Source organism: Ambystoma mexicanum, chromosome 7q (genome assembly GCF_040938575.1).
Source record: "Ambystoma mexicanum isolate Mex_15411 chromosome 7q, UKY_AmexF1_1, whole genome shotgun sequence".
NCBI classification, from domain to species: Eukaryota; Metazoa; Chordata; class Amphibia; order Caudata; family Ambystomatidae; genus Ambystoma; species Ambystoma mexicanum.
The window spans coordinates 23,745,566-23,766,326 of record NC_090941.1 but is presented as its reverse complement, the minus strand read 5'-3'; the positions used below and the strand labels follow the sequence as shown (position 1 = coordinate 23,766,326).

At 44.0% G+C, this 20,761-nt stretch overlaps 1 protein-coding gene across 2 annotated transcripts in view; it reads right to left on the bottom strand.

Moving 5' to 3' along the window:
* The window catches only part of ACOT9 (acyl-CoA thioesterase 9), an 872,728-nt gene that overhangs the window by 358,812 nt on the left and 493,155 nt on the right, over nucleotides 1-20,761 (bottom strand). For both annotated transcript variants that reach the window (XM_069639309.1, XM_069639308.1), the window contains 2 exons: nucleotides 16,593-16,704; nucleotides 5,848-5,938 (listed from right to left, as the gene is read on the bottom strand). In XM_069639309.1, the coding sequence (XP_069495410.1) occupies nucleotides 5,848-5,938; nucleotides 16,593-16,704 (203 nt within the window). The remainder of the gene's footprint in view (nucleotides 1-5,847; nucleotides 5,939-16,592; nucleotides 16,705-20,761) is intronic.

Sequence of the window (20,761 nt, the reverse complement as noted above, 5' to 3'; positions counted from 1 at the left end):
TTTACCTTGGGCTGCAATTGCAGCTGCAGTAAAGCACCCATGTGTGCCCATTTTGTCAAAATGTCCAGTCTTCTTTTTTCGCCAGTTCCTGTTGGAAAGGTCCTTCTTGAGATTTAATCTGTGTGCCAAACTAGGTTTGGTGCCTTTGCTCCTTTTGTCTTTGGCAGGGTTCACTGGAGAAGTCTGCCTCTGGATACAGCGTGTCTGGCAGGGCAGGAAGTGAGAGAGGTGCCTGAAACTCCCTGCGCTTAATCCCAATGGTTACAGGAATGCACCCAAAGGTGATTGGCTGGCTGGCTGTCCTTGAAGGACAGCCACCCTTCTGTGTGAGTGACAGCTAGGCTGCGAATGAAAGGGAGGAACCTGCATAAAAAGGCAAGGTCTTTTGCTTGGAGGGCATAGTCGACCACCGGACAAAGGAATCCGAAGAAGAACTTGGAAGAGACTCTTGCTGCAACTCCTGGACCGTTTGTTTTGTCGGTGAAGCCCTGCTGCATTGCTGAAACTTGGAATTCGCCTCGACTAGAGAAGCCCTGCAAGGATGACCCTTGTGTTGGTGGGACCAATCAACCCCAAAGCGAACTCAACTGGACATCCTCTCAGAGCTGGCTTTACTTCCATTGCTGCTGCAGGAACAGATTACCAGGGAGAGGAACCCCAGATCCAGTGCATCGTTTTTAAAGTCAGACCTGAGCTCCAAGAAGATCCTCCGGACTCCCATGAAAGGACGGACCAAGCCTGATTTGCTGGACCCCAGATGCGAGGAAAGTCCATAAGGTATCCAAGAACTGCAGTGGGGCTATTTGTGAGAAACTGAAACCGCGAAGTGCAGCTGATCTGAAGTTTGCCCATTGCTGCCGCCGACCTTCAAACCGTAGTGCAGGAGTCCCCAGACATCCGCCCTCTTGTCCCCACGACTGAGGCCCGGGAACAACAGGATCTGCCATACTACAACTGGAAAAGAAGCCAGCTGGAACCAATTTCTTCAGACCTAAGGTACTGTAAACTAAGGGGTACTTACCTCTTGTTGTGTAGCCTTGCTAGTTGTCAGTTGAGACTTGTCTTGGTTGCCCTTTTTTGCAGAGTTGCTTGCAGCTTTGTCCCTCACAAGCCTCCCAGATTGTGGCCCAACAGTGATTTCATTTCTACAAAGAATTCTAAAACATTGTCCAAGACAGTTTACTTACCTTCAAGAAGTGCTTCGTCTCCCCAAGACTTTTGCTCAATTGGCATTGGCTGTCCTGACTCCCTGATAGACTACTAACCTCTGACTTTGTGCTTTAACTATCCCTCAACAAAAGTCACACATTATATAACTTGTGTAGCTGGGAAAGGGTTATTGTACTTTGAATTGGGGGGTTCAAAAAGTACTTGCCTGCTTAAGAATATTTGCTAACCATCGTTTTATTCCCTGGCATATACCTTTTGACACCAAACTCAGTATTGCTCTAAATGTGCCAGTGATATAACAATGTCCACAGTGCCCTAGTTATTTAAGTCACCTTAGGGTGTAGGAAGTGTCTGTGCCATCCCAAAAGGGTATCTACTGATTTATTGAAACTGAAAGAGTGTATTTTGAAGTATATTAAGTGTTACATATTTTTGCTGCCTTCTAAAGAAGGCTTAGTCAACGGACTGTTAAATTAAAAAATAATTGTTTAATCAAGAAACCTTGAGAGTAAGTGTTTATTTGAATACCTGTCACTGTGAATCTCTGTTATAACCCTACAGCTCACATTGACCCCTCTTGAGATAAGCCTGGCTGCTCAGTCACTCTACCAACTTGTGTAGTACATGCTTATACCAAAAGTTGGGTTAACTATTGCCAAAAGGACAAGGCTGGTGCAGTCTCCCACAGGGTACTGCATACAATCTTTCCAAACACCAGTGAAGACCGTTTACAGCCTGGTCGATTAGTCTTGGTTTATCGGTCGAGCACTTTGATGAAGGCACATCAGAAGACAAAGACCAGCAGAGTTTCAGAGTCCTCCCCTGCTTCCTGTCCTCACAGATACACTGGCACCTGGGTAGGCTTCCCCATTACAAACTGCCGAAGACAAATGTCAAACAAAGGCCTTCCCCACCCTGCATGGTGGGAGACAGGACTCCAAGAAAAAGGTATAGAAAAAGAAATGCAAAAAGATACCAACGATAGAGAGTAAAATAATGAGCAAGTGGGGAAAATGGTTCCCACTCACTCAGGAGAACTGACAAACCCAGTAGTCCAGCGCAGAAAGTCCTGGGGGCCTCACAGATAGAGGAGATTATGCATAAAAACGAAAGTCTACCTGAGGGGTTGCTTAAAGACTAAAAACACAAAACCAAACATTGTCATAATTGTTTCTGAACTAAGTAGCCATGATTAGTCATCGGCTCAGAGCTTTAATGTTGCAATTCCTTCTATTGGTTTGTCGATCGGGGTGGGATTTGGAGCCATTCTGCAGTGAACCACTAGAGCTAGGTATCCAAAGATGCAGCCACAGAAGTACATCATAGGACTGGTGCTGGAGCACTTAAGGGGAGACTTCTGCTGCTGAGTCTTTGTGCAATCCAGTACTGTGAATTGTGCAGTGCATCCCTAATGTGAGCCTGGCATCTCGCTGCTTTTCTGCTATTTACCAAATGGAGAAGCCTGTACCCTGTAGTCCTCGACTCTTGTCTGCACACCTTGTGTTTGGACACTTCAGCTGCTCATTGTATCTAAAATGATGCAGAGAGGAACAAATCAGCCAACATAACTGCCAAAATAATCAGTTGAACTCTCTGCAGCTGCAACCCCTGGACATACAACTCTGAGAACAGTTGTCCCCAACTGAGCTAAATTACTAGGGGCTGGGCTGTTAACTGTCTTGCTCAGGATTCAAGGGTTGTATTGCATACCCGTTCGAGCACCCACAAAATTCCCCATCCAGCTCAATGGGTGTAAAGTCTTAGCCTGCAGCTACTTGGGCATCCTCTCTGGGGTGTCCCTAAAGGGCATGACTCCAGAAAAAGCTATAGAAACAGAAATAAATGCAGAAGGACTGTGATATGTAGTTGCTCCTTTCCTACCCATGAAACAGGTCATTGCAACCTTAGAAATGTATTGTTCTGCCCATATATCTAGCTCATCTTTGGGATCTGGTGCTTCCTAGATGAACTTTGAAATACTTTACTAAACCTACCCAACTATCCAAACCTGACAATGCACCTTTAATGTTGGTGCACTCAATTTCTAAAAGAGTTGTTCCCTGTAAGGGAGTAGAAAGAGGTGACTGACACACGGGTGGCATGGCTGTGGTTTGACTTATCTCTTAGGTAGAAAACCTCACTATCCCCATTTCTACAAGGGGTTTCCCTGCCTTGAACTAAAACTAAGGGAACTGTCAGAACGTCCATCATATCAAAGTTCTGCTATTCTGTGTCAATCTCTATTCTAACACTTACACTATAACTAAAGAATAAACTAACAAAAAGTTATTGCTTCAGAAGAATGGCTCCCTTCTCCCGATTCTTCTACAGTGTCCAACAATGGTGCTTCCTCAATAGAAAATGCCAGGGGGAATGACTCCCTTCCCGTGGCTCATGGATTTCACTCAGTCTTTTATCCAATGCCCTGGAGAATGACTCCCTTCTCCTGGGGTGCACTTAGGTAGTCTCCAATAGGACCAGGGGGAATTACTCCCTTCACCCGACTTCTCTTTAGAGACCCAGGCCCGTCTCTGGTGGGAAGTGGACTCCCCAGTGAGCCGAGGAGGAAGGTTTCCTCTGATGCCCTCTTGGCTTTCTTCAGGGTCCCATACCCTTCTCTGGTGGTCAGTCGTCTCCCCAATGAGACGAGGAGGAAGGTTTCCTCTAAAGTTTGCTTTGCTGAAATTCACAGGGTCCCAGACCCTTACATGCTTTATAACAGTTTTACTGTGACAAGGAAGTCCTCCCAGATGCACTCTGTAGTATTGATGGGGTCCCAGACCTTCCTTGGACCCCCTTTAGGCCTTGTGATCTTCACAGTGTGCTGCAGCAACCCTCCTTGAATCCCCTTGTCCCAAACAGCCTGCTCGAAGCTCCCATCACCTTCTGGGACTCAGTCATATGGTGATGGCTCTTCCTTTGACTGGAGTCAGCCTTCGGTACAATCTCTGCAGTCGTCTGCTTCCTGCGGTTGCTGGTTTGGCTCCTTGCAGTATCGGTACGATTTTGGGGCCGCATGGTCCACCTCCGCCTGGAGCTTGTACCACTGCCTTGCCTTGGACCGATCGGCGTCAGGTCCTGGCGGGCCCTCTTCCGCTTCCGGCTGGTGGTTTACGCTTTCCAGTCTTTGCTGCTTCTCGCACCTGACTGTCCTGCCCTTCTGCTGCTCCGGGCTGGCTCGACAACATGCAGAGTCCTTCTTTGGTTTTTAAACTCTTCCAATGTCTATTCCCTTGTGGAAGGCTAGAAGGCTGTTACCAGTTCCATGGATCCATCTTCATGCCTGCGCGCATTCCCCTCGTGTCAGTACTTGAGAAAAAAGTATTCTTCATGTAACTTATCTTCTTCCCAGTACTTTCAAAAGGACCCATCTTGGAGGTATTAATATAGCACAGTTTTATGCTCAATAAGAGGTTGTGATATATGATAGGATAGGTTATTTATAACACGCTTAATACCCAGAGGTTTCTAAGCGCGGACCCGGGGATCGAACCTGTGGTGCTCCGTGTTGTCTTGCTTCCAAGGCGAGCATGTTGCCCCTGAGCTATCCTCCCAAGACAAGTTGTGGGGTTGTGTGGTCAGTGTGGTGACTGAGTGAATGGGCACTCTTGTTGTGACTATAGGGTCTGTATTTGGTGGTCGTCCTTGTCCTCAGGAGGGGAGTTCCTCCCTGGATGTTCTCCTGCATTATACCACACCTAGGGGGACTATTAGGTAGTGGCCTCACCTCCCTAGCCTCATGAGACGGGGCTCCCCCCTGGGAGAAGTAACACCTAGTTATTCATCACATACCTTATAATATTATACGGCACAGGTTAAACATGGCTTACTGTTTTAAACTGTAAATTCTAAAGTGTGTCGTCTGTCCCATTCAGGACACCGCTGTGATTGTATTGGTGGATATATGGCTTTTACTCACCTTTCAGTATCTGTGGCTTAATGCCTATGTGTTGCTAAATAGAGAGGTTTGTACTTCCATGTATGGATGATCATTGCTTGTCATGCTCTTGTATTGGTTAATTGTATTTTATTCTAAACCCCTTATCTCTCTAGTCTCAGCCGCTCTGCTGTGTACTCCGACTTCTATATGAAACCTTTGCAGGGCCAATAAGTTTGGCTTTTCATAACCCTATTGACCATCGAACAAGCCGATTCTTAACCCATGAATTATGATGTATTCCTCACAATTACCTTTCACACCAGAGACCTTTTATATTGGGAACATTATCTGATTAAAAAGGTAGCCTACATTTCTGAACATTACCCAACAATCATTGATGATGCCCAATGAGGCAGACACCAGTGTAGTTGATGTTGCTCTAAAATGTGCCTGGCATTTCAACTGTCTTGCGGATAGTGATCTGAATGATGTGCAAATAGTTAGTCTCTTCTGGTACTTCATTAAGAGATGAAACCATAATTTAGGATCTGCTGAGGGGGGTTATAGCCAACGGAACACAAAAAGCTGTGTTAGCTTTTGTTCTTAGTAGAGGTTTCCTCACACTGCTGGATACTTTAACATTGCTTCCTTACCCTTTGATTATGGATTGACTATCAACATTACTTTCAACTTGGTTTCAATCTACAAAAAAACTTCCAGTGCAAATCTCAAAATCAATGTACTGCCCTTAACGGAGTTACTTACTAGCAAATATATTTAATAACTTTTTAGAATACCTGAGGATGACAAATCTGCAAGCCCTTCAGTTTTGCATCTTCCATCCATGCTGAATTAGGGGGCAATACACGACTCCTGAAACTCACAGTTCTGCAAAAATTAAGGATATAACTTTGGTCAACATCAGACGCCTGAACTTTGAAAAATAAGCACCTCAAATGTACAATTGAATCATCGGGGAATGAAAAACATCATCCAAAACAGATGAAAAGTACATCTTTAAATGTAAAGTGGAAATACGGGAGTGGAGGCTTTATACCCACAGAGGATGACAGTACAGTGCTACAGCTGAAAGTAAAATCATTCAGACGAGACCGTTTGCATTGGAGCTTTGCCTTTGGCGGGATTCACAAGTGAAACCAGGGTGTGTGGTGGAGGCAGGAAGTGAGGGAGGTGCCTGAAACTCCCTGTGCTTAGTCTCCTAGGAGACAGGAATGCACTTGTGATGATTGTGATGATTGGCCGTCTGACTGTCTGGCAAGGACAGCAACCTGCTGGGTGACTAACAGCTAGGCTGGAATTAATGGGAGAGAACTGAATAAAAGGCAAGGCTTTTGGCTTGGAAGGCAGAGTCGACCACTGGACAAAAGATCGAAGAAGAACTTGAAGACGCCTGCTGCAACTGCTGGACCGTTGGTTTGACCGGTGAAGCCCTGCTGCTGTGCTGAAACTCCAAATTCGTATCGACAGAGAAGCCCCTGCAAGGACGACTTCTCCCTTTGAGTTGGTGGGACCAATCAACTCCAAGACATTAAAAGACCTGTGTAATTCGAGGCTAAACATTCACTGCCTTGTGGCACGGTCACTAGAGATCGAATAAATATAGTCCTTGAAACAATCCGTCACTGCTTTAGGGTATATCTTTCCTATTCATTTGAACTGTGAACTACCTCAAACGCTGCTCCTTTGGACACTTTACCTAAACCCTTCTAAACTGAATACCAAATCTTCAGTTTCATTATGCCAGAAAAATGAACTTAATTTCAGATCAAACTCAAGAGAATGATATGATCCAATTTTCATTATCTAATGAAATGATACAATCGTGGCATTACCTTTTTATAGAGGCAGTGCATATTCCCCTGAAAGTTGAGACACCAGCTGAAAAATATTCGACGTCAGTGTTGCTCCATAATACAAATGATCAAAATGTGTTTTACTGGGGCAACCCATGTATGCCATTTTTTCAACTGGGACACATATTTTCAGAGGTAATGTGAATGCATATACATTGTCCCGTGTTAGGCAAGATTGTATGAAGTACCCTTTCAGTGCACTACAACAACCCTGACTTCCTGGCAATAGGAACAGAACCTTTGGTATAAGTGTGTATTAGACAGGTTGGTAGCATGTTGAGCAGCCAGGCTTATCTCAAGAGGAGTCAATGTGAGCTGTAGTGGAGTTACACAGAAATCAACAGTGACAAGTATTCAAATAAACACTTGTACACAAAGTTTCTTGAATAAACAATTATTAATTTATCAGTCAGTTAGAATAAGCCTTATTCAGAAGGGAGCAATATAAAGGCAACACAAAAATACACTTCAAAACTACACACACTGACCCTTTTGGGATGGCCCACAGCAACAACCTACACCCTCAGGTGACTTCAATAGCTAGGGTGCTGGGGACATTAATATCTTACTGTTTGCATTTAGAATACTCTTAGAACTCGGTCAAAGGAAAGGGTTATTAGAACAAACAAGACACCACAAATATTCTTAAGCAGGCAAATACTTTTGGATCCCCCCAAGCAGAGTTATTCAGTTTGTTTGTTTAGTATTTATTATGCGCACCGGACCCTGGGGTATAAGGGCGCAGGAGGTAAGAAAACGTCCAGCTTAGTGCGAGGTTAAGAAAACATACAGCTTAGTGCAAGGTTACAGGTTACAGCGTGTCATTCATGTGTCAGGATTAACAGTTGTGTCAGGCATGCAAGTAAAAGCATGTGGGAGCAAATTCATACATTCATTTAACATTTGTCGCCATCAACCAACTGATTACAAATTGGTAAAGGATTGTTCTGTTCTCACTGACGGGTAGCTCGTTCCATAATTGAGCGGCTTTGACTGGGAAGCTAGTGCCACCTATAGTGGCGAGTTTGAATCGGGGTACTTGAAGCGATTGGTGTTAGCTAGTCTGTCTAACAGAGTTTGTTCTAGAGAATCTATCCGCTAAGTATTGTGGAGCTTTATTGTTTAGTGATTTGTGTGTGAGAGATGCAGTTTTAAGTCTAATTTTCTCATAGGTGATAAGCCATTTATGTTTCCTTCTCGTTTCTGAGATATGCTCTCTCTTAGGAATGTTCAGTGCTGCTCCAAGAGCATTATTCTGCTTATCTGAATTTTGTTAATGGTAGATTTAGTTGCTCCAATGTACAGGGCATTAGAATAGTCTAGTTCAGAGATGATTAAAGCTCTGGCTAACGTTAGGCAACTTTTCTGAGATAAGAATTGTTTTCCCGCTCTGATTAGTTTACATGTGTAAGCTGTTGATGAGGCTAGAGTATTTACCTGTTTGGTAAATGATAATGTGGAGTAAAGGTATATACCTAGTGTTTTTGCTTCCTTGGCTACTTGGATACAGTACTCATCAATGATGAAGGAAGAGTAATTTGTACTTCGTTTGTTGATGATGAATGTGGTGCCCAGGATGAGAAGCTCTGTTTTATCATCGTTCAGGCATAGGCCATGGGTGGCCATCCATGCCTGAACGATGCTGTAGATTCTGTTCACCATTGCTAGGTCCTCATCATAGTCCCCTGTAAGTGGGAGAAGGATCTGGGTATCGTCTGCATAATTGGTGTAGGTGATAACGAGATGGTCCAAGTCATCAAACAGGGGCTTAGTGAAGATGTTATATAGCGTTGGTGAAACGCATGAGCCCTGTGGCACGCCGCAGGTGATGGGGGTGGGGGTGGGGTCTGCAGCTGCTGTTGGTGAGAAGACCCTCATGGTGCGGTCGCTAAGGAATGATTGGATCCACACTATTGCCTCAGTGGAGAAGTGTGCTGCTGTATCTAAGTGGTTACACAAAACCAAATGCGGCAGACAGATCTAATAGGAGGAGTAGTGCCGGTTTTCCAGTGTCTCGTAGTTTATCTATTTGGGCTTTAAGATCGAGAAGTGCAGTTTGTGCCGTGTAGTGGACGGAAACCGGATTGACGGGAGCCTAGTAGTTGGTTCAGTTCGAGAAGTTCTAGATTTGGATATATGCAACCTTATCCAGAATCTTCAGGAGGAACGGAACAGTTGTGATCGGTCTATAATTAGTGGGTATAGGCGGGTCCAAGGTTTGCTTTTTGAGGAGTGGGAGCACCCATGATTCCTTTAAGTTACTCTGGATAGTGCCGCAGGTAAAGGAGGCATTAATCAGCTTAGTGATAAATGGTGCTAGGTCCCGCACAGCATCTTTTACAAGTTGTGCTTGGCAGAGATCGCCTTTGCAGTTGAGGGCTTGAGGGCTTCAGTCCAAGTATTACTTTCTCCACCTCTATTATGGAAACGTTTGAGAAGTAGAATTGGGTGGACGATTTAGTTTTGGACGGTATTTTTGTAGTGGGCAATGTGGGGGTGGCTAGTGTCTCTTTGATTCTATTTTCTTTTGGAGATTTAGGACTTTGTTGGATAATGCATACTGGATTTCAGAGCACCATTTTTTATCTTTAAGACAGTTGTCTTGAGGCGTTATGGGATTTTCCATTTCTCTAAGTATGGAGAACAATTCTTTCGTGCTCTAGTTGGTTTGTGTTATTCTGTTATTGTAAGCCTCTTGTTTTGCTGAGAGGATCTCTTTTATATTGAGATGAGATGTTGATTAGTTTCAATTTATTTTCCAGAGTAGGTGGAAGTTTCCAGGTATTTTCGCATTTTTTTTTTCTAGTCTAAGGTTTTTTAGGAGATGGGTGAACCAATTATTCAGATGGCTGTGTGGTTTGCGGTTTCTGAGCTTTAATGGGGCAATATTATCAAGGGTTTTGTTCATGATTTTGTTGAATTCTTCAACTAAGGCGTTAGGATCTAGATTGTCTGGTAGAGCATTTAAAGTAGGTAGAATGCCAGGGAGCAATTTGTCTGTCATATTTTTTTTATTTCTGGTAACTGCGGGTGGTGCACAGAGTTGTTGAAGTTTGTGAGTTTTAGTATCTAGTGTGAATGATATCAGATGATGATCTATCCATATTTGAGGTGAGATAGTAAGGGTGGAGACGTTGCAGTTGTGGTCAGCAACCAAATCGAAGATTCTCCCTTTAGTGTGCGTGGGCTCATTCACTCTTTGGGAGAAGCCCAATTCTGTCAGGATGTTAGAAGCTGCTGTGGCTTGTGGATCATTAGTGTCATTAAGCCTATATTGAGATCGCCAAGTAGTAAAGTTTGGGTGGTGTCTTTTAGGTTTTCTGAGAGGATGGTAGATAAGTCTTCTATGAATGTCTTGATGGGACCAGGAGGTCTGTATATCAAGTGGAGGTTGAGTGTTTAAGAATTGGCTGTAGGTATTTTAGTAGACATTATCTCGCAAGATTCGGTGACCGGTGAGGGAGTGAGTCTCGTACCAAGCTTAGTTTTGACGATGATGGCTAGTCCGCCACCTCGAGCTTCACGCCTATCCATTCTGAGGATAGTGTAGTTGTTAGGCACAGCTAGGGACAGTGCTGGGCCTGATGCCTCATGGAGCCATGTTTCTGTGATGGCTAGGAAGTCATAGCCTTCAGTGGCGATGACTTCAGATATTTCTATAGCATGGGCGGCTAGAGATCTGGCATTTATTAGGGCGCCTTTGAGTTTAGGTATAGAATCGGTTGGAGGGAGTGAGATAATGTTTATTGGCGCTGTACGGGTGGTAGTTTTTTCTTTATTGTTTGAAAGCTATTAAGTCTTTTATAATTGTAAGAGTTAGATTTGGGAACGGGTTCGGAGGCCATTTTGGTTCGGCGGATGTTAGTTTCATATTTGATAAGGGGATCAAAGATTCTAGGTAGTCGTGCACGTAGTCTGGCATTTCTCAAGGCTATATTGCATTGTGTAGTTAGCTGTGGATTATGCTGATGGCTGGCTGGTGTAGGAGGCAATAGGAGGTTATTAAAGCTGTCTATTGTAGCTACTCTTGGAGACGACAGTGTGCAATAACACTAGTGCGAGTAAAGTGCCCAAGTACGCTAGGTTGGACAATATTAGGTACATTGTATGATGTGAGGGGTACACTGGGTCTAGGTGATAGGACTAACTAGTCTTATAATGTTGGCAGGTGAAGTAGCAGGTCATAGAAAGCTAGTCTGTTGGCACAACTAGGTTAACAGCCCGAATCACAGCCACCTAAGGCAGGCACAATTATATGATGCTAAGCTCTGATCATCTTACTAAAACTAGTCTGTAGGGCAGCACTAAAGCGTAAGTGCAGAGGGGGTGTATCCTAAATGCTTAATCTAAATACAACAGACTGAGTCGCTTTAGGTCGGGAGAGACGTAGTAAGTTGCATATAGTGTGGGTAATTGAGCATAACAATATGGAGCTCAGCTGCGCGTGTGGTCTTGGTACAACTATCAGATGGCAGGTATATATGGGCTAGATGAGACAATGGCAAGGCATATATGGGCTAAGTGTGACAATAAATGGCAAGGCACATATGGGCTAAATGAGACAATCAATGTCAAGGCACATATGGGCTAAGTGTGACAAATGGCAAGGCACATATGGGCTAGATGAGACAATCAATGGGAGACTATGTCAGGGCAGTGTATCAAGAGGCATTACTATATTACTAGGTCTAATATCACCATGGGGCAGGTGAAACATTAGGTACTGTCTGTACACAGACTATGACAAAGCAGATACGTGGGCAGTATGGAATTTCATAGTTGGTGTTAACAAATGGTTACAGTGGGTGGAAAGCATAGCAATTTTTTGGAAGTCTTTACGAGTGGCATGTGTGTTGTAGGAGTAGATGCTGGTGTAATTGTTTAAGGTGGTGGGGTACGAAATACCTTGTTGTGCCTAGAAGGGATAGGCTACAGGCAGAGATCTCTGAGCATTGGATATAGGGCGAAAAGAATCTGAGAGGTACTTGCCTGCCTGCCGGCGGAAGTGTTGGCAACAAATGGGGCTTTGACCAGTGTTACAGGTTAAGCCAAAGTCAATGGGCAGAAGTCTATATGAGTTGAAGTACTTCTGGTAAGTAAGTAGAAAAGTCTTTGCATAGTGTTTTAGAAGTCCTTGAAGAAAAGAAGAATAAAATGTAGGGCCACAAGCTCTTTAGGCCTGTGAGTCGTAGAAGATGCAAGCAACTCTACAATAAGAGGTAAGTTCTCTCAGAATTTAAGTACCTTTGGCTTGAAGAAAAAATGTAGCAGATGACTTCTCTTCCTGTGCAGCTCTGCACATCTCACTGTTCCTGGACCTCAGTCGTGGGGACAAGAGGGAGGACTTCTGGGGACTCCTGCACTGCAATGGGACGGTCACCGCTCGCAACCGGCAATCTTCAAACAAGTGGCACTTCGGTGTTTCAGCTCCTCCTGACTACCGCAAATAGCAACACAACGGTTTCTGGCTGTCGACATGGACTTTCCTTGCTTCTGGGGTCCAGCACTCTGTTGAGGGGGCTCAGGCTCGATCTGTCCTGCTTCCTGGGAGTCCGGAGGATCTTCCTGGAGCTCTTGGCCAACTTAAAAGCAACGCACACAATCTGGTGTTCCTCTCCCTGGCGTTTTGGTTTCCAGCAGCAACTCTGTGGAAATGCAACCAGCTCTGAGAGAATGTCCAGGTGGCTTACTTTGGAGTTTATTGGTCCCACCAACTCAAAGGGAGAATTCGTCCTTCCAGGGGCTTCTCTGTCGATACGAATTTGGAGTTTCAGCACAGCAGCAGGGCTTCACCGTTCAAACCAACGGTCCAGGAGTTGCAGCAGGCGTCTTCTTCAAGCTCTTCTTCATTCCCTTTGTCCAATGGTCGACTCTGCCTTCCAAGCCAAAAGCCTCGCCTTTTATTCAGTTCTCTCCCATTAATTCCAGCCTAGCTGTTAGTCACCTAGCAGGGTGCGGTCCTTGCCGGACAGTCAGATGGCCAATTATCACAATCATCACAGAGTACATTCCTGTCTCCTAGGAGACTAAGCACAGGGAGTTTCAGGCACCTGCCTCACTTCCTGCCCCCACCACACACCCTGGTTTCACTCGTGAATCCCACCAAAGGCAAAGAGAACAATGGGACCAAACTGGCTTTGGCACGCAGAGTAAATCTCAAGAAGGACCTTTTCACAAAGAAATGGCCAAAAAAGAAGACGAGGCCATTTTGACAAAAATGACACCCTTGGGTGCTTTACTGCAGGTGCAAACGCAGCCTGCGGTAAATGCACACCACAGTAGTTATAAGTAAACCACTGCCACCAGCCATTCAGTGAGGAAAGAGTAACATAAAATTGTTACATGAGAAGCTAGACAAAGGGGATACTAAGTAACCCCACCAGCACCCTATTGTAAAATAGTGTGTGCTGGGTCTAGAAAGTTACAAATGTAAGTAAAGTCAATTTCACTTTACTGCTCTGGGAAACAGTAGTTTATCCCACAGTAGGTATTTGGGAAATATGAAGACTTCCCTGTGCCACTGCACTGAAGTTGCTGTGTGACACAATGTAAATGATGATGCCTATGGAGTTAGACTCCACAACCAGAAGAGAAACAGTGTTCAAAATCACATTAAAATACATGAGTGTGTGGAAAAAGGGGCTCACTCTTCAGGTAAAAAAAATGAATTCCTCAAAATCCAGCAAAGTTGCTTCAGGTCTCTAAGGTAGAGGGAATTAGCAAATTTCTGAGAATTCTCCCTAACACCCCCAATAAATGGTGATGCCAGCCTCAACAACGCCAAGCCAGTGTTGCCCCGCTTAGGGACACTGTCAAAGCTACTCTCTGCATTGCTTCGAGATCTGTACAATGCTGGGTCCATTGTCCCCAGAATGATCTATGTCACAGGGATGTACCCAAAACCTCACCATTACATGCAGCCAGAAGAGATCTCATAAGCCTGGTGTTCAAGCCCGAAGGTCAACACCTGAATCTCTGAACGAGTGTGGTACTTTCCAAGTGTTCTTAGTTTACCTAGGGCACTGGCTCTTTTCACAGTGCAACATTCTCTAAACAGATTTTAATTTTACATTTATGGGGGCAGTTGCATACCAATGTGTGAATAACGATGCTTGCAGTCAGTGCTTCTGCTATTTGAGCAAGTTCAGCACCGGGCGTGAAGTACTGTTGGCTGTGGCTAGTTAAAACAGACATTTCAGCAATTTTGTCACTAACACGCCCTGCACGTGCCGCTCTGCCCTCAGAGATATTGGCACCTGTGCCAATCGGTCCATCAACTCTCTCGAAGCTCACAAGACCCACACATGCTCAAGAAAACTAGTGTCTTCTTTCCTTTGTGCTGTTGACTTGCTATACTGCTGCCGGCCTACTGCTCGCTTGTTCGGGCTCTTCTGAGCCGAGCTCACCTCATCTCTAGATCATCTGCTGTACTTAGTCTGCTGTGTCATGAGGGCCCATCCTCATCGTCTGGGTAAGTTGTGGCTACTGTATTGGGTCGTTTGGCATGTCCAACCACAAGGATGCTGGGACAGTGCCAGAAGCGGGATCGGAACCGCCACCATGCTGAGTTGCTGACCTAAACCCAACTTCTACTTTTGCCATTACACCTGCGACCCCCTGGACCCAGTGGTGGTTGCTTGAAAATCTGAGTTTGGGATGCAAGTGTACATTCTACTTTTGCCGTCCCCTCAACCAATAGGGATTGCATTGGCATAAAGTGTGCTCCGTATCACTACTATGCGTCAGGGCAAAATACCATTTATGGGGGCTATGCAGTTTTATTTTATGGGACCCCTACTTTGTGTTGCCCTGCACCCACCCCCTCCTAACTTTGTTTTTAGGTTGCCTGGATTATTTTTGTGGCTAGAGAGTCTTTTGTTGAAGCCCCACCTGCCACTGCAACCATTTTCTGTGTATTGTCTGATGGGGGGGCACATGGCTGTTGGCCTAAAGGCTGAATTATCAAACTACATTGGTTTTAGTGAGTAGCCTGGTGGCAGCACTAATGTAGTTTTACCTTCACCAGGGGTGCACGACTATTTAACAAAGAATAGTTCAATATAACTTTTTGGTAGCATCTGGGTACTAAATATATATATATTTATATAGGACTGGAAACCAATCCGGGTTACATCGGCACTCCGGCTATGATGAAAGCGAAAGGCTGGATGTCTCCAATAAATCCACATACAGGCTTGTGTACCGTGCAGTCAAAGTGTCCTTTATTATTTAAAATACATGGACAAAAGAGGCAGCAACGGTCTTGGATGCAAGAAAGGAACGACGCGTTTCACCCTACTCGGGCTTCGTCTGGTATGTGACAGAGAGAGGACTGTAGTATTATAGAGAAAAGTATATGAGTCCTTTTTCAATGTTTTGCACTTAAGTGAGGTAACAGGTAGTAGACAAGAATGCAGCCATGTTGGAACCTGCATGACCACCCATTTCAGTGCATTCATGAGAGACACAGTGTTTTTATAAACACTGTAGCAATTCGAAACATTTTTGTCTGATCAAACCAATTATCCCATGTGGGTAAGGGATGGACAAAATGCCTGAAATTACTGATATAAAATGGTGCATTTTCATCCTAGTGTTTGCCAATGTCAATGAAATTAGGAGAGACGATCGTGCATCGTCTTCTATTGTACTGGGTTTGTTTAATTCAGCCCAAGTGGGCCGACACAGTGTCTCAGCATGAACTGAAATGTGCTGTCAAAAAAGTTTACAAAATACATGTTGCAGACATCAAAATTGAAATATGCAGATGTTTCATAAGTAATAAAGTGCTGTGTGCTATGTAAACATTGAAGGACTATTAATTGACAAAGTGCTGAGTGCTATCAATAAAGTGCATAATATAAAGTGCATATTGCAAAATCGCTAGTGGTTGGTAATTTGATCTAGGGGCTGTATGTAACCCTTGCGGGTGCCTCTATGGTATGTCTATCCTACTCTATATATATATATTTTTTTTACATTTTTTTTTTTAAGCCTTGCTATCAGCCAATTGGTTTTAGTTGCTTTTCTCTGTTTCTCTGTTTAGGAAAACCACAATGGAGGGCTAAAATGCATACACGGGATCACTCTTGGACTGGTCTGGACATGTTCTGTGTCCGAAGGGGGCTATTACACACAGAGTGCAACTGAGCAGTGGACAGTTTTTGGGGCCAACCTGAATGGCTGGCTACCAACACCCTAGATGAGGTGCCCTGGTGTGCGATTGTATGGCTGGCTTTAGCCAAGTAAAACAAAAAGGCTTTACCTACCTTCAAAATTCAGGACAGATTCAAATCTGCAAAACAGCAAAAGATTGTGGGGATTCTAAAAGGGCCTATGGACGGAAAACAGCGAAACGAAAATCTTTCCTAACAAGGTCAGATTACGATACCAGCTTTGGAAAGAATAACGTGTCCCAGGGGCAATCCTATTGCCATGGAAGACAGCATACGGTTCAAAAACACTCCCAGGCAATACAAGTTACAAAATAGTTAGTGGGTTCACCTCCTAATAACAGCTCATTATCTGCATTAGAATAACACAATTAAGTTTGTTGACAGGCATCGTGCTGCCATCCAGGTTGTGCGATATGCGACTCATGTTTGCACGAAACCTTCTCCACCGACACAATTAAAGACGGGCAAAGCTTTGGGTTTTTCCACACTTACCTTTTATCCAAAGTATTAAGAAACATCTCATGTACAATATTCCTTTCGTCTGCAGTTGGTGCCATTTTCAGCAATGAGGCAGTGCTAAATGCAGCTCTTCTCGCTCTGTTCTCTACAACCAGAAAATAAATAATTTTTGTATAAAACTACAGACAGCTATGCTGCAATTTTTACATTAGTGCGGATCTGCTATAGTTGACTAGGAACTCGAATGGACATTACCTTCTTAAATATCTGTTGGTAGCTTTAGCACAAAAATAACCATTACTTTCTGGTAGATTTACTGGCTATAAAGAGACTTTTGATTGATCTTCAATGAAAAATAGTCAAAAGAACGTGCATACGAATTTAGAACGTGTACACCTGGGTGAAAATATGGAGTAATAGTGCATCACTGAGACTAGTCCTCTTAAGTAGAAGTGCATTAAGGAACATTCTTCTTTCGTAGCACTGGTCAAAACTACGAGCAGCACAGTGCAACAGGTTATGACAGCAGTCTACAGTGGCCCTTAAGGAATTACCCTATTGACCCTAGAAAGCCAGCCTGTGTCTCAAAGGAAGGGGGATGAAGAAGAAAAATTGAAATCTGCTCTTATCTGCAGAGCTGTGGCCCAGTGGAATGTATACATGTATGGTTTTCCATAGAAATAGATAAAAGAAAGTAAGGTGGTATCACAGTGCTTTAGCAGAACTAGTGAGCATGTTGGTCCACCGACTAAATTACTGGAGTGGAATCATCGTCTATGTGCTGAAGTCGGCACCACCTGATTGGATTCGGATTACGATCATCAGTCGCATTACACTAGCTGTGTGACTGGAGTTTCTTAGCTGTAGATTGGGAGCTCTAAAGAAACTTTCTATAGGTGTCAAAGAAACAGAAATGTATTAATCTATTCAAGGCTTCAAGCTACAAATGTGTTACAAGAGCATTCAAGAGACTTTAAAAGCATGTGTAGATTAATGTATGGTTCTATAGTACTATGTGATGGCGATTAGGAAGCTTCAGGGCAGTATGCCTACAGATCCTCCAGCACTTCCACCCACACCCACCGTGGTGGAACCTTTAAACATTTGCTGACCGGGCTGAAGAGCAACTCATGCCTTTACAGTTCTAAAAACCAAACCTGAAGCCAAAGGTATATCAATGTGTTCCTCTGGGCACACATCTAACAACGTTTTCCACACCACAATTCAGATTGTTACTGAATTGAGCAAATTATTTAACGAACCAGCCTACTCATGATAAATAAAACTCATAATAAAAATTTGCAACATGGAGGCGGTCGCCAACCATTAGGTTACTTGAAATCTGGGTAGCTAGCACTGGTGCTACTCTGATGCTGAGCGACCAGTATGGCTCACTGCACCTCCATTCTGTTCTTACCATGGGCATGCACTTATTCAGTGTTAGCTGGCTGGAGAAGGTGCTGCTGCTGCTGACAGTACAGCCGGCCATCACCACGCTGGTCACGATCATCGATTCAACCATCATATAAATAGAAAGAAGGTGCCTTCACATTTTTGAAGGAGCTCAAGTTTTCCATAACAGGCATCTTTATTGTAGCACTTCAGCATATGAATCTTGTCCATGCTCCAAATGCAGGCCTTTAACCTGGTCGTTGGGACATTATTGCTCAATCTAACTGTAAGGGTGCAGAAGGGGGAGACGGACACACAGGTGGCATTCTGTTCGCTATAGATACTTATTATCCAGGAAAACAAAAAGAAAACTTAACTGTCCCCATCTCTATGAGGGCTTTCCCTGCCTCAACTAAAGTGCTACTGGGTGGATCAGACTGTCCAAGCAAATCAAAACGTCCACCGTCGTGTGTCAAACACTCCAATTCTGTCGCTTATACCGATAGTTTAAGTAAATCTGCTTACACCCCTGGTGAAGCCAAAACTAAGTCTCACACAAAAATATTCTGAAGAGGGTATGTCAGAAGAAAATCCTGAACCAAACTATATGCCTTTGCTCGTGGCGTTCTCCATAAAAAATAAAAAAAAAAGACAGCTCAAACCACCGATTCCACCCATAAACATACCCATGATGTTTAGCTAGCCCAAAAAAGACATGAATTCCGAAAAATCAAGAGACAACTGAAGCAAACGCAGTCCAGTGACCAGGAGATAAAACTATCAGAAGCTTCCAGAAACTATAGAAACTGGGTTAAAAACCATCGCTCAAATCTTTACCAACAAGATTCGGAAAAAGTACTGAAGGCGATCTGTGGCAATAAAGCGAGAGAATTTTGGTCCTTTATAAAAACCACAACATCGTCAAAAAAAAATTCTATTATCAACTCAATGGGGGAACAGAAATGGATTGATCACTTTACAACACTCTTTGAACCAGCAACAAAAGAAGACACTGACACTACAGAGAACGACCCCTCGAGCTGGTTATGTTTCGACGACCAAGAAGAAATCCTCGAGACTTTAAAAAAGCTAAAAAACTCACAAGCGGTCGGCCCAGACGGAATTTCCAACATGGACCTTAAAAAAAATCCGGTAGAGTGGTCAAATCCCCTAAAAGAGATCTTTACAAGATGCGCTAAATCGAAATCCATTCCACCCCCCTGGACCAAGGCGACCATCGTTCCAATTTACAAAAAGGGGGATGTGCGTGACCCTTCAAATTTTCAGCCAATCGCCCTCTTAGATTGCATTGGAAAGGTCTTCGGAACCTTATTGCTGAAAAGGCTGCAAACCTGGACTAAACTTGCACCATGCCATGATCCGATTCCAAACCGGTTTAAAAAAAAAATGTCGGTACAGCGGCCAACATCGTGGTCATCAGCATATTAAAAAGCAAGGTCCTCAAAGGGAAACCAAGGTCCTTTGGGGCCTTCGTTGACCTTTCTCAGGCCTTTGACCTGGTCGATAGGTCGAGACTCCGGTCAAAACTCGAAGGATGGAAATGCCCTAAGGAGATCCTTCTACCATTGAAAGCCCTGCATTCGAATACCACTCTCAGAGTACGACTAACTCTGCAAGGACAAGTCTCAGCAGAAATTCCCACGGGTAGTGGGGTCAAACAAGGGTGTCCTCTCGCTCCAGAGTTATTCCTTGCATACATGGGCGACTTCAGTGAAACGGAAGACCTTACAAAAAGCTTTCCGCCAAAACTGGCCAAGGTACAAATCAGCCGCCTCATGTACGCCGACGACCTCGCCCTGTTCGACCAGACCCAAATAGGCCTGCAGAGGCAACTGGCAAACCTCCTATGTTACACAGCGAAAAACAACCTACAAATCAATAAAGAAAAAACAAAAATACTAATTCTAGAATCAGCACCGAAAAGATCGGACAAATTCAAATGGTACCTAGAAGATACAGAAATTGAAAGAACAAAAGAGTTTAAGTACCTGGGTGGGACCCTTGACAGTTCCCGCACAGAAAGTGCAATGCAAGAAAGCCTGAAAATTAAAATCAGAAAGCTAGCAGCACAAGGCAAAGCTATAGACATGAAATTTTTGGAGAAAAGTGATGTCCTTGCCGAATTCAACCTCAACGCCGGCGATGCGACGTGAACTGAGCCTCCTCTCTTTAGCAGGCAGAGTAAATATCAACTCGGTCCTGTTCTATCGTAAGTGCATCGCCCAAGACAAACAGAACATCTGTACAATGATAGGTGAAGAAATGAAAATGGACACAGTGAAAATGCTGACAAATTGGAAAAACGAAAACTTAGCCCTATTGGATACAGTAGCATGCACAGAAGCAGACCTGTCTTTGAATCCAATCTGGACTGGTCAGACACCATAGCAGAGGCAACAGCAAACAAACTTTTAGCCCACCTCCCCCACACTCAGTGTAAAGTAAATGAACTCCAGAGATATATCAAAAAATTCCCAAATAGAGCATCTAGAAACTACCTGCTCAGGATAAGACTGAACTTAATCGAAACAAATGAAATTCGTTGCATTCGAGGTATCACAGAAACAAGCGAATGCCGATTTTGCGGTGCCGAAAAGGAAACCATTCGCCACTTATTAATGGTCTACCCAAAAAAATCAAGCGATAAGATCAGCTTACCTCGACCACCTATTTGTAAAGGAACACTTTGACGAGGACCAATGGTGGTTAAGATTGATTGGAGGAGATCGAACAACGTGGCAAATCGCTTTGGTAAAGTTCATCCAAGAAACACTGAAAAGGCTGGGCAA